Raw genomic sequence first — 14,826 nt, 5'->3', positions numbered from 1 at the left:
TGTAATAAATAAATTATTTTCATGTCTGTGAGGTATGTCCTGTTCTTCATGATGCTGATGTTTGGGGCTAGGTTCAAGTTGGATTTACCTTCGCTGATTTGCGGACTGATGCGTGTAGCAAAGAACCACAGGGTTGGTGGGCTGAGGAACAGAATTCACCTGTGGCAGGTTGCACTCAGTAAATTATTGGGTTCTGCACCTTTCCTCGCCCTGTCCATGCCCCTGCCAACCCCGTGACACGCAGGTGCTAACTGCTCGCTTTTATCTCACCAAAGAAGGCGCAAGAACAAAACGGGACAAGATTTCCTCTGTGCATTGATGTGGCGAAGTCCTAAACGCATTCTCTATAAAGGAGTTTAGAATTTTTATTTTATACCCCGATGAAATCACTGACATTTAAGCGCGCGTGTGTGTTTTTTTCAATATTGTTCACAAGAACTATACGGATGCGAATTGTTCCAATCAATTGATCTGTCCCCAGGTATAGGCCAGGTAGCGATCGGAGGATCTTTGCTGCTAGCTGATCTCAGTCACGCTATTCCTGGTCTCAAACTGTGTTGGATGCACCGTCCTTCCTTTTCTGTTTTCTCCAATAAAAGTGGACAAGGAAAAATTGTAATCCAAAACGCTCAATTGATCAGCTTCTTCTACAAAATGCGTATTGTTCTAAAACTATACTGACAGGAGTGATGCACTACAGGGGTATCCGTCTCTGAATAATATATAATTAAAGCTCTCCAGAAACAAAACAGGCTTCAATAAATAGCGTGGTCAGGATCCCGTAAATCAGGTTCTATTCTTAACGGCGGTGTCTCGAATGTTCAGTTTACATCAAGTGGCGAGCAAAAGTAACAATCAATTGATTTTTTAAAAATTATATCCCAACAGTTCAGAGACGGGAACTTTACAAAGAGCAATGACAAAATGAAATTGCTTTAGGAAATCTGATCTTAATAGTCCTCTTATGTCTAATGATAATCACTACCAGACTAACTTGAAACAAAAAACAAATGGATGCAGCGATGCACACTTTTAATATCAATTACCACACATATACTTTTAAAACCAGTTGCACGTACTATATATTAATAGTCCCATCCAAATTCTGAAAGCCTACTACTGAAAGTGCAATTGCATGGATTTTAATTCTCCTCAGAAACACAGGCACATTATATGCACAATAGTTAGAATTATGGGTGATTGCTAAATTCTTCTCAGACCTGCTTTAAATTATACGTTAATATATATTTTTTTAATAATGTGGAATTTGAGATTCATTCTGGGAAACTTGGATCGATTGTTTTCATTTTTGGCTAGCAGAAAGCGCCGCTGGAGAACGAGCCGAGCGGAGGGCTGATTAGAAACCATTGCTTTAACTCGCCAAGAACTGCCTTAAATGGCACCTCTGGGATTTGGTCAATTTTACTGGATCTACTTCGCTTCATTTGGTTACTAATTGGTTTCTTGTTTTATAAATCGAAATCTCATTTTCAGGAAATTACAAAACACAAGCGTCCAGTCCATTGAGGTAATCCGGGTCAGGATGTATTTAAATGGAAATGGTCCCATCATTGCATCAATACCGCCGGCGAATTGTTTCTTAGAAACTTTTTTTTCCTTCTCTCCCGTGTGTGTGCTGAGTCTTCACTTGAAATCGGAGCCATTTTAGCCACCAGTTCCCCATAGCTTAATGTCACTTTCACCTATACAATAACTTTAAAACATTTTTTATTAAATCAAGTCTTTTAGCACCGAAAGGCTAATTTGAAGGAGGTCGAGGAATCCTTCCAAAGTAGATTATATATCTCTGCATGGCTGATAGCCTCTTCTCGCTGGGAAAATCGCCTCCCGAAAGCTTCAGCTATATATTTCAACGCACAAAAGCTTGTTTCATCTCAGGCCTCTTCACCTTACAAGAGTATCTTCATCGCCCCCCCCCCCCCCCCCCCACCTCCCCTTGTTTCCATTCTAACGCTTCACAAAAAAGCAAGATCTCTCAGTTCTGATGGTCGTGCCGCTTCTCGGCGGTAGGTCAAGTGCAAAAATCACAACTTTAGTCTCCAGTCTCAAGACTAATTCCTCCAGTGATTTCAATGGATTTCGTTCTGTTTAGGAAATGATTTACATTGGATTACTTGTTCAGAACAACTCCTTAGAGTCGCTTTTCAATGTTCTTGGACAAGGGAACTTATTACACGGCATTTGCTTTTTGTGGTGGTTGTCAAAAGAGAAAATAATGTGAGTGCATGAACGGGAGGTGGGCTTTTCATGTAGTGGGCCCCACTGCCCCACTGCCAACCACCATTCTCATCGAAAAAGGCAGAATCACTTTTTAAAGTTGATCTGGACAAGAACTGAAATTTGACTCACCCTCCTGCAAATAGCCATGGACACAGCTGGGAAAATATGCCAAGCATATTTTATTTATAGTGTCTAATGGCAAGTGCATTAAAGAGCTACAATAAACAAATGGGGCTCACATTAATGATTATTTAAACACGATTTGTTTTGCAAAACACCTTTTGCGCGCTTGGATTCCATTATCGGCAATTACCAATATTTTAAAATGCGCCCGCAATTTGATTTCATCATACTAGTTACTTTACCCTTGAAAACCTGCTGTACTTTCTGAGGCAATTTGGGGGAGAAGGTGGGGGGCGGGGGGAGGTAGAGGGGGGTGGTGGGGGGGGGGGGGGGGACGAACTTTCCAACAACAAAGGGCATTTATTTGAAAACCTTTTTTTTGTTTGGGGGGGGGGGGGGGGCGGGGGCGCACATGTCTTTAAAAGCATTTGTTTTCGACAAGTGACCACGTCCCTCTCCGGAACACTCGGCGAGCAAGGAGATTTCATACACATGAAAGACAACCGCCGTTTCTTGGTTTTCTCACACTTTAGTGGAAATTATTGACCGACCCGCGCAAGTAAACTCTCCCATTCATCTCGTTATAATCCCAAACAAGGACAACAGGATCTACTAAAGTCAGAATAGACTTTGTTTAACCCTCCGAGCAAAATAATGCGCTGGGAACAGGCACAATACTCATAATGGTCGCTTTGTGGCTGAAACAGTCTCTCACAAATGGGTGTGTGGGTGCGCTTTTGTAGACAAGGGTCTATAATTCAGTCTCCGTGTGGGTTTGGCAGCACAAGTGCTTACTGGAATTTTTTTTTTGTCCAATTTGCATCACATCAGTCAAACAATCTGGTTGGAAATGCTGAACCTTGCCTTCCAACCACCGACTGTTAAGTTTATACTCAAAATAAAATCCGATCAGTAACTTCGAGATCTCCATTTTGTTTGTGCATGGTCTGAATCTTCAAACTAACAACTAACAACCAGCTCATGGACACAAAATTACTTTATCGCCAAGTTTCCTCGCAAAAAAAAAACCCGCAGAAGATCTGAAGAATAAACGGGTAGCAGGGTGGAGAATCGTCCACACAAAAGAGGTTTTGATGCATCGCGTCTCCTGAGATAGCGCATTGGGGACCAAGCCACTTATATACTTTTCCACGAGAAAGCGTAATAACTTCGGCTGATAGGAAGGGAAAATATATTTATTACAGCGAGGAAATACACACATCGATTGCCCCATGCTTTGTTGGAAGCAAAGCAATATGCAGTATCGGTCAGATTTAAGATTTCAGTGGAGAGGAGTAGACAATAATCATGGTAGGTTCGTGCAATAACCTCGATGACAGTCTTGTCAAATGGCGAAGAGATGACATCGAAACTGAGAACTTCGCATCCGCAACAAAACGAGTTTGGTGAGTCCGGTGATGAAGCAGTTGTTTGGTTCACTGCTTTCTCATTAAATAATTACAGGCGAATGCTGTATTAACAGTTATATATATATAACCTTATTGTTCTAAAATTAATCCCTGAAAACGAGATTTCAATTCACAAAATGAAAACTACTTCGAATAAATGTGAAAACTACAATAATGTTCAAAGACTGAGAAAATAAAGAGTTCGCTGTTTAATTCCAATCATATATATATAATCAAGTTTTGCAGCGTCTTTCGATTCTACATGCTTTTTGTTCAATAGTTTGAATTTTCTTGACCGTGGATTAATAGGCCGATAAAGAAATGTCTCCAGTTTGTTCATATTTTTGGAGCTTCGCCTGATAAAATGACGGTTGAGGTAATAAACGGGACTTTAATACAAAGCACATCAACTGATTCACGGTGCTTCTATTTATCAGAGTTGCACAGGAGTAACTAGATTTACAAGGCGCCCTGGCGACGTCCTTCGACTCGCACCTAATTTTCTTTTTGCAATACAGATTCCGAATGAAATCCTTCTCTGCTAACTATGGGCGCGCCCCAATCACAACGTGATCTATTTTAATGCATCGAAGCATCCAGAAACCCCGAAGCAGTACGTCTACGGAAAAGCAACACCTGTTCACAGACTGACACTCTCTGCGCTACTAGTCGCTAATTTGCTCTTCTGCCCGTGCGTTGTATGACGGCCTGATTTAATTTGAGTATCTGTTAAAGGCGTAGAGTATGTAAAATTGACTTCCTCTCCCACCTTCCCAGTGGTTATTTACACCATTGTGTGTGGAAGACAGTTTATTACATAGAAATGACGGGTGCACAAACCAACGTTAAAGTGCGCGTTTGTAAGAAATGCCAAGCTTTTTCATTCGTCAGCACAGTATTTTGAGTATTTCTTGATAAATGACGGTGGCTATGTATTTGTGAGGCCTGATCCTTCTGAAGGGGAAGATCTGTACATTGCACGCCGATGTTTCTCATTGATCAGACATCTTCACATTCGACCTCGATAACCCACATCAAACATGAATGAAATATAATAAAAGGAATCGCTGTCAATACAATACAGCAAATATTTATTCAAATACCACTCTGAGCTCTAGACATACATTGAAGATGTCCCCTAATCCCTATTTTACATAGTTACGTTAAATATTAAATACAGTTATGGTTTGCTGTTTATAATTTTGAATACTTACGCCATATTATATTGAAATATTGGTCTAGTTCAGTTTTTGTTTAAACATTTTACCATTGATCCACATTCATTCAACGTATTAATTCAAACTAACTGATTATTGCCAAATGTGCAATAAAACATTCCAGCTCAGAGGTTCCCCACTCCCACAAAAATACTGCTGGAAATAAAATGGAAGGAATTATATCAAGATAAATCCTGCTCCTGAGCTGCTCATACGTTAGCTCAGTTTTAGCGGTTGTGTAATGCGTGATTCTCGCCTCTTGCGGGCCCACTCTGGTAAGCGCGGAACTTGTGGGGCGTCCACTTTGCCTCAACCCTTGTACAGTTTCTTACTATTTTCGTATATTTTAGGACTAGGAGAAGCCTGGGGCCAGCCCAGTCGCACTGGTCACTTGGATAATGTCAGCCGAGAATTGGGATCTCACCTTTTACAGGTAAATCCACAGGAACATTCATTGTTCATCACACTTTATCAATTGCTCATCTCTTCAAGCGTACATGTCTGCGACAAGCAACTTTTTTTTGTAGATGCTTCGTACTAAAAACAAACATTGTTGGAAAAATGTGGAAGGTGGGACTCTACCTCCTTCTACTTATACCTTACAGGTATAACAGGTGTAAGGCTAAAACCAGACGTCACACCGTAATGTCGGCAAAAGCCGCAGATTAGCGACATTATTGTGCCTTCATGTCCCAGCCCCCTGCTCCCGGATGGTCAATGACAATTTTTGTTCGTTTTCTGTTGGAAAGCGGACTCTTCAGCCTCCGCACCGGGCGCGGTTTTCAGCCAGGCTGCGGGAGAAAAACCCGCGACACCGCTTGGTATTGTCTTAAAAGACAAGCTAGCTTATTGCTACTCTTTAAGATTTAAAAAATAAATATCTCAAGTGAGGAAAAATACTACTGCGAGCATTATTATTATTAGAATATATTTCATGCAAGTTTGATTTTAAGAGAATGTTAGTGATTGGTTATCTTTCTTTGTGGCCCGCAAACGAGAAGAAGACTAAATACTATATTCCAAGAGTGCTTTAAAATAAACACAATTTCTATTTCAGTCATAGTAACCTCAGCCGGTAATAAATCTAAATGAATTACTTTTCGATTTTTTTCCTGATCTGATTCCCACTTCCAATAATGTGATATAAACACTACCACGTACACTGGTGTTAAAAGGTGGGTGTGAGGCCTTCTGATAGTGAACCGCAAGGGCACATTATCTACAGAATATAATAGTTTCCCTCACTATTTGCAGTCTAATGGCATCTATAAACCAGGTGAGCATTCCAATACTTCGATACTGTAACAATTAAAAAAAATCAATGCCAGATGCACGAATCACTATTAGCTGTCCCCAATTGTGTATTATTCTTTGTGCAAAATATACAACACTATAAATTTATTGTGAATAGGAAAAGTACCATTGTTTGTTTTAACACTGTGAACAAGATAATGAGCTCCATTAGGAAACAAGTGATGCAGATTTCAAGACGGGTTTGTGCACTGCCCCGTGTTCTTTGTTGAGGTTAAAAATCTGGCGAAAAGTTCGAACAATCTTCGTAAACAATCCCCCAGTAAATCAGACAGATTAGTTCTACGACTTGGTAAAACTCATGCTTTTCCCCCCTGCAATTAATTATAATGCGGGGACGGGGCGCGTTTCTCCGGAGAACTTTCCACCGCTGTCTAGATAAAACACAGGCAAAACCATAGACAAAGAATGAAGAAAGATGCAAATATTTATTGTAGAAATCAAAGCAAATAGAGTATTCGACAGAGCCGACGCGTTCAGCCAGTGATGTATTTTTTGTTGTTGTTGTTTCTGAACATCCAGACCCTGGATGGTTTCATCTTCGTGGTGGCTCCGGATGGGAAAATTATGTACATCTCTGAAACAGCGTCAGTTCATTTGGGCCTGTCACAGGTAGGACACGGAATCTCTCCTGCCCCTTTTCTCTGTATGTACCTGTAATGTGTACGTATGCATTTGTAAAGTATCCAGCCATTTATCATTTGCATTTGATTATTTAATAACATCTATGAACTCGTGCAAATTAAGTAGGCTTTTTAACAATATTATTTACATGTAGGTATTTAATATGTCTGCCTGAACATAATGAAGACCGAAATTGACTGATGCATTCGATCACTGACTCCTATCTATTCTGGAGTCATGATTGATCTCTCAGATGAAACATATTAATTGTATTTCTATTGGGTGCTCACATCATTCGAAATCATTTCCACAGATTGCATGCTGCTTAAATTTGATTCAGTGAGGACTGGCCTAGATCGCTGTTATGTGTTCTGAGCTCAAACATATCCAATTTTGATGCTTCCTTGCTTTTCTTTGCGATCAAAATCAAAAGTTCATAAAAATAAAATGACAGGCAAGACTGTCAAAAATCTCATTAAAATATACCCAAGACTAAAGCATTGCTGTGAAGCAGACAAGGTCCATTGTAACAGTTTGCTTGCCAAAATAATGTTTTGCTTGTTTGTTTTTAGGGGTAAATCTGAGCAAGTCAGGCTTAAATATTCCTCCTCCGGATTATGTGTGAAGTAATGCACATTAATCTATAACAGAGCATTGACAGTGGTTCTGTGATCTAGCCATGTTTTGTAAAATTGTGATATGTTTAAAATCTGCTACAGAAATGTGCAGTTTAATCTTAAAATACATCATATTTTTGGTAAGTCAAAAGCACAGTATATTACTTCAACATAATTATATGCCAGTTTTCAAAAATCAATGCCAATTTAAGTCTTAAGATTCAGTGCTGTTTAATTATTGCAAAGCAGTAAATACATTGCAAAATGGATGAAACTTTCTCTCTGGAAGAATATGCAGAGGCTGCGAATAAAATATTCATAGATCATAAGATAATTGGACAATTGTTTTACACTTTAATATTCACTTAATAATAGTCTTATTGCAATGATGAGATTGAAGCAGTAACACGCAAACACAACTGCTATAATGTTTTAGCTTACATGAAGCCTAAATAGGTAGTCAACATCAAATCAAAACACCTAACTGTGGGATAGGAAGGATAAGTGCATTGTTTTTGCTGAGCAATTATAATTCTTATTTATCATTAGAGTCTTTTTTTAAAAAACTACCACAACTTTAAGAAAGCTGGAGCTATCTCTCAGTAGTGACCTCATTAATTGTGCCCACATCATCGTTCAGATAATGTTCCTGAAAATCATGAACAAGGCAACAATGTTGTATTAATGTGACAAGTGGGTAATACATTGCTTGTGGATACCAGGGGCTTATATCATAGAGTTTTATAATGGGGATGCCTTTATGCCTGGAAGAATAAATGTCAAAATATATGGAAAATACCTTTACTGTGTTGATTACAAAACGTGAGCTCTAAAAAATACTAGCAATTTTTGACTATTATAACAAACAAATGAAATGTGCAAATTTGTGTGAGATTGCAAGGAGAACATACCAATATACAAACACACTCAATTTTTACTTCGTTTTTTAAAACATTTTTGAAGTTTCTCTACTGATTCTTTTTTCATTTTTGTTTATTAAAAGCTTGACAAAGCATTGTGAAATAAAATGTTAATCTATATAGAGTCATAGAGAGATACAGCACTGAAACAGGCCCTTCGGCCCACTGAGTCTGTGCTGACCAACAACCACCCATTCATACTAATCCTACATTAATTCGATACTCCCTACCACATCCCCACACGAGGGGCAATTTACCTATCAACCTGCAAGTCTTTGGCTGTGGGAAGAAACCGGAGCACCTGGCGGAAACCCACTCAGTCACAGGGAGAACTTGCAAACCACCCAGAACTGAACCCAGGTCGCTGGAGCTGTGAGGCTGCAGTGCTAATCACTGCACCACTCCTATATCTTTCAAAGTCTCCCTCTTTTCCCCAAGCCAATTAATATTCATGGCTATACAAGCAATCATAAATAAGAATAAAAAAATCAGCACACTTACAGTGACTTCTTTAAAATTACTCAAAGTTATCAGATGTAGTGTAAAAGTAAATGGTTTCCATTTCTCCTTGTTAAGTTTCCCAAAATGATTGTGCATGAGTGAATACACGCATCTATTTCATTAGAGAACTGTTTTCATGCAAAGTTTAAAAGTGTTCATGATGTTAACAGGTAGAACTGACTGGAAACAGTATTTATGAGTACATCCACCCAGCTGACCATGATGAGATGACTGCAGTTCTAACAGCTCATCAGCCCTATCACTCTCACTTTGTTCAAGGTACACCGAATTTATTCTACTACATTCTGACTTATGCTTATCTTTCTCATTTTTGGCGGCTTTTGTTCCCTATCACCAATACTCCCCCACCCAAATCCCACCACCCTGCCACCTCCATACTACTGTAAACTGTTATGGTGTGTTTTAACAGAATATGAAATTGAACGGTCCTTTTTCGTGAGGATGAAATGTGTCTTGGCAAAGAGGAATGCAGGCTTAACCTGTGGTGGCTACAAGGTGAGTTCTGCTCATTTAATGCGTGATCACATCAAGACTGTGTCTGTTTTTCTTTTCCTGTTTTATATAGGTAGTAATTTTAACAATTAAAAAAAAGACACATTGAACATTATTTTGAAAATAATCTTTTATTATGCCCAATATTGTAATGCTATTCAGAGTCATGAGTGTATACGGCAAAAGGATTATACATCACACCTGGGAAACATTGCTGTGGCTGGACTTATGTGCACTACTTTAATATAGAGAAATTTTTAAAGTAATTGTTTGATCCCAAAAGGCCAACAAAATAGAAAGTTGTATTTTCATACATGGGACTTCGATCCTAGCAAAGAATTAATGTGAAATGGCTGGTTTTGTTTTACTTATTTGGGGAAATAATTTCTTTAATTGTGTTTGGGATGTGGGTAATACTGGCAAGACAGCATTTATCACCTATTACTAGTTGCCCTAGGGCATTGAGTTAACCAATGTAGTGTGGGACTGGAGCCATGTGTAGGCTGGACCAAGTGGGGTTGGCAGGTTCCCTTCCTTGAAGGACATTCATAAACCTGTTGGGATTTTAATGACAATGTCGCAACTTTCATGATACTTTTTCTTGCGCTACAACAGTTATTTAACAACATAACACGGTAGGATTTGAATTTGCAATCTCTTGGTTGCTAGTCCTTAACTGCTACACAACCATACCCCATGTATTCAGTCACTTCAAGTTATACGTTGGAGGATTTCACATAAATTGATATTTTCCGCACTGTAAAATCCAGAAAGAAATTTATATCGAAGTCATCTAACAAGTACACTGCGTATCTAAAAGAGCCCACAACAAAGCTGATTGTGGATTAGTCAGCTGCCTTGGTAATAAAATGTAGCTCCATAGCAGTGAAAGCATATGCTTTATACCTTTGTGTCATACATGAGAAACTCAGTGGTGTCCAGAACTCTGATCCACTGAGCAATATTTCTGGTGGTTTTGTCAAATCTTAGTCAGATTGACAAGTATTGGTGTCTCACTGGGAACAAATGACACAATGTTTATTTTCTTGATGAAAGTATATCTCGCACCTCCAAACTGCATACATGTTAGAACCCACAGAGAAGCTTAAAGAATAGCTGTCCTGTCCGGAAAAAGATGGCTGATCAGTTGTGAAAGAATTAGAGGAGGCATTAATGAAGGGGGCAACAATATACCACTAAATTCCTTTCTGCTGTACTATCTTGGGATGTTAGCTTCCTCAGTAATCCTAAAACTAAACTGGTCCATGAAGCTAGATGGGCAGTCAACAGTCAGAGTGGCTCCCACACTGAAACAGCCTCAGGAGGTCATTGTGAGATACTTGCAACCAAGAAGGCAGACATGAGACTTAGAATTCCCCATACTGTGGCTCACAGACTAAAGTCATTGATTTAACAAACAGTTAGCCAAGAACTCAAGGGTGGGGCAACTCGTGTTTTACCATTGTGTCAGTGAGTCGCACTATAAAAATACAGTCCATCTGTCTCTTGCAGGTTATCCACTGCAGTGGCTATCTAAAGATTCGCCAGTACAGCCTAGACATGTCTCCTTTTGATGGTTGTTACCAGAATGTTGGATTGGTGGCAGTTGGCCATTCACTGCCCCCAAGTGCTGTGACAGAAATCAAACTGCACAGCAATATGTTTATGTTTCGAGCCAGCCTTGATATGAAACTTATATTTCTTGACTCCAGGTAAGATCATGATATTGTCAAGTAACCTTTTGGTTTAACTGAGAGTCAACAATGGATTTTCACTCACTTTTTATCCATTGCAAGTACAAAATTACCTGAATTAGTGCTGTAGTTGGGTTACAAAGGGCACAGTGCTCTTAGTTATGTAGAAGCTCCCAAACACAGCCGAGTTAGCTGCAGTAACATCTTGAAAATCAGTATGTGTCCTGACCACTTGTGAATGGTATCTCATGCACCACTGATTGTAGGTTAGCATTTGTGCAGATCACCAGAAAATACTTAGGAACATCCAGCAGCTTGAACCTCTAATCTCAAGAACATATCCTTCTTGGCAGCAGATGATATTTATACTGGGTAGACCTTTTTAAAGTAGGACTCTCGGAATTATGAATTAGAAATGAGTTTGTGCAATTTATCAATATTTACTGCCGAGTAGGCCAACAGTGCACCAAATCATGAAGAGTTATATTGCAAAAGTCAAGACTTGAATGGATGAGTTCAAAGTGAAAGGCACTTTATCTTCATTTATTTACCTTCCTTTATTCTTTATTTTCCATTGTTGTTGGAGTTAATTTTGTGATGCAGTAAAATATATACAAGGGGATAAGCGTTTAACAATGATTTAGCATGTTCATTTATATCTGCTGGTGCATGTCTTCTGTTTTTCTCATACAGGGTAGCTGAACTGACAGGTTATGAACCTCAGGATTTAATAGAAAAAACTCTTTATCACCATGTCCATGGGTGTGATACATTTCACTTGCGCTGTGCTCATCATTTGTGTAAGTACTTATTCATGTGTGAGAGTATTAAGTTATTACTGATTAATATGTGAGCACAAGGATTGCCTTGTTTGGTCATACCTGAGAAATTTAAATTCATTTTTTTTCTTTTAGCAAAGCAATTGGGTATCTGAGGTTGCAGCAGTTTTGCATATTGCAAAGGCAAAAATATGTTCTGCTAATTTGCTGGCAATGATCGGTGCCAAAAAGGGTCAGTCCTTTGGAAGCTAAAAGAAAATCAGCCTCAGGGTAGAATAAACAAATTGGGCCTGAGTCGTCTGGCCAAGATGCCAAAGTTCTTTCCTTCATGAATCAAACCAGGATCTTGATTGTTCGAGTGTAACTTGGAAGAATTATAAATATATTACAGGTTACGCTTGCAATTTTTGGTGTAACATTTTAACACTAGAACAAGAGGTGCCTTGTGTTCCAACATTGCAAGCTTCTTATTTTTATAAATAGTGAATAGAGAAAAAGGAGGAATTATCAGATGAAATATTGATTAGCTTTCCTTTCTGTACGCAGTGCTTGTCAAAGGACAGGTAACCACAAAATATTACCGCTTCCTTGCAAAGCATGGCGGCTGGGTGTGGGTTCAGAGCTACGCAACAATAGTCCACAATAGCAGGTCCTCCAGGCCGCACTGCATCGTTAGTGTCAACTATGTCCTCACGTGAGTAACCATTTACCTCCTCATTATTTATTTAAACACAGGTGCCCTGGCAATGAAGCAAGCTACATCACCAGAACAAAATGTACCTTAAAAAGGACCTAATTTGGACCTATGCTACAGGATGTTGGCAGGATGATCATATTTAAATCTTGTGTATTGTTAAGCTACATTCCCCAAACAAACAAAAATATGATAGAATATATGTTGGGCTGATTGGAGCTATAAATATCCTTATAGGTTGGAGAGTATCTAGGACTGCCTTGAAATTACTGTTGGTTTATCTGTTATTTTGAAATAATTAGCATATCAACCAAAGCATTACTGTGTTTTATAATGACAGGAGCATTATACCATGTAATGTACAATGCATTCTTCTGCTGATAAAGTGCATCTGGGTTTAACTTAACCTGTCCCTTTAAGGTCACAATGCCTAAATGCTGTAAATAGACAGTTACTTTGAAGTGATTTCTCTAAGACACAATCCTGAGATAAGTTAGATTGTGGCCATTTCCCTGTCGACTGGCAGCCCCAGAAGATGATAGGCTTTCTTTTGTAAAGACTGCTTTGCATATGTGACAAAGAGTGACACTTTGAAGTGTGATGAACTCAGAACTTTTATACATATTTGAATGGATATGCACCATGAAATCTATGAGGAATGGATGGTCTGATTCTGTTTTTGTTGTGTTATTGTGCATACATCACCTGTCAGCAGAGCTGGTGAGTGTGCTCTGTCATTGATGCGACTCACAATTACAATGCAATCGCTGCAGTTGTCTTGAAAAGTATGGGAAATCATGACAAGTATATCACAGTATCTTCATTTTAATAATTTTGAAAAAGGATATCTTGAGGCGAGGGGGTTGGGGAGTAACAAAGAATCGTATCGGAACCATCAACCCGGAAATCCTGCGTCATGACATTGGTTCCTGATTTAGTCTGCAGCGAGAAAGCATCAAGGCAGAATCGCCGTCTTGACGCAATGGGAATGTATTTTAAATTGCTGAGCAGTTAATTTCAATGCATTTGCATCTAATTCCTTGCAATTCAATGGGTGCTTTGGGATTAAGTGGATGGCGGGTGGCACTCACATGCCTTCAGGCTCATGGCCATTAAAAGCTGGCGGCAATGAGGTGAGGCTTCGGTGCCGCGATGGGTAGGCAGCCATGTCCAGCACTTCATAGGGGAAGAGAGGAAGGCCATTTTCGGACTGTGTTGCTGTGTGCTCTGCTATGGGTGGGGATCGGGGTCTCGGGGGCTCTGCAAGGTGGGTTTGGGGTCTCGGGGGTCTGCAAGGCGGGGCGGGGTCTCGGGAGCTCTGCAAGAGGGTGGGGCTTGGATTTGGGTGGCTGCATTTGGTGAAGAAACAGTTGGATGAGATCAGATGAGTTGTCCATCGTGCTGGAGAGTGTTGGCCATCAGCAAGGGTGGGCATTGAGGGCCATCAGGGATTCTGCTGGGAGAAGTAGCAAAAGCTCAGTTGCCAGGGCAGGATCATCTCTGTATCGATAGCACTCTATAGGCCCACTGGTCATCTTGCATAGGTCTCATACACCCTGTCTTTTTGGACCTCAGTTGCATGATGCGATGCCTCTGATGGAGGAAGGGCCAAGAGGCAGCTGTGTCTACCCATGAATCTCCACAACAAGAGCAACAGCAGCCGGTCATGCCAAGAAGGGCCCACCTGCACCAGAGAGTGTGCCGAAGTCAGATCAGCTACCTCCAAATGTACGAGTGGCATTGTCAGTGAAATTTGCACCTTTCCAGGAAAGTTGTCACTAACTTATGTGCTGTGCTGTAGGACATGTTGCGACCTATGGGAGTCACCCTATGCCAGTGGCCCTGAAGACCACAGTGGCACTAAACCTTTATGCATCTGGATTATTCCAAGAATCCACTGGGGACATCTGTCCCCCAGGCAGCAGCCCATTGCTGCATCAAGGAGGTGACCAATGCCCCGTTCAAGAGGGCTGGCAACAATGTGCACTACCAGACCGACCCTGACAGTCAGGCCGAGAGGGCCATCGGATTGAGGGCCATCGCTGGATTTCACCAGGTGCAACGTTACACTCATGTGGTTATCAAGGCTCCAACAGACCAGCCAGCAACCTTCATCAACAGGAAGGGCTTCCATTCAATCAATGTGCAACTGGTCTGCGCCCACCGAAATCGTTTCCTACAGG

At 40.2% G+C, this 14,826-nt stretch overlaps 1 protein-coding gene across 4 annotated transcripts in view; it reads left to right on the top strand.

The window, feature by feature from the left end:
- sim1a (SIM bHLH transcription factor 1a) overlaps positions 1–14,826 on the top strand; it is a 106,377-nt gene that overhangs the window by 35,995 nt on the left and 55,556 nt on the right. For 3 of the 4 annotated variants that reach the window (XM_068026918.1, XM_068026923.1, XM_068026909.1), the window contains 7 exons: positions 5,341–5,423; positions 6,824–6,913; positions 9,134–9,242; positions 9,394–9,479; positions 10,989–11,188; positions 11,864–11,970; positions 12,496–12,643. In XM_068026918.1, coding sequence (XP_067883019.1) covers positions 5,341–5,423; positions 6,824–6,913; positions 9,134–9,242; positions 9,394–9,479; positions 10,989–11,188; positions 11,864–11,970; positions 12,496–12,643 — 823 coding nt within the window. Of the gene's footprint in view, positions 1–2,830; positions 3,771–5,340; positions 5,424–6,823; positions 6,914–9,133; positions 9,243–9,393; positions 9,480–10,988; positions 11,189–11,863; positions 11,971–12,495; positions 12,644–14,826 lie in introns of those variants that run through there. The other variant, XM_068026927.1, reaches the window with a different exon arrangement.

Source organism: Heterodontus francisci, chromosome 3 (genome assembly GCF_036365525.1).
Source record: "Heterodontus francisci isolate sHetFra1 chromosome 3, sHetFra1.hap1, whole genome shotgun sequence".
NCBI classification, from domain to species: Eukaryota; Metazoa; Chordata; class Chondrichthyes; order Heterodontiformes; family Heterodontidae; genus Heterodontus; species Heterodontus francisci.
Note: the sequence above shows the minus strand (reverse complement) of the source record. Positions and strands in the feature narration are given on the sequence as shown.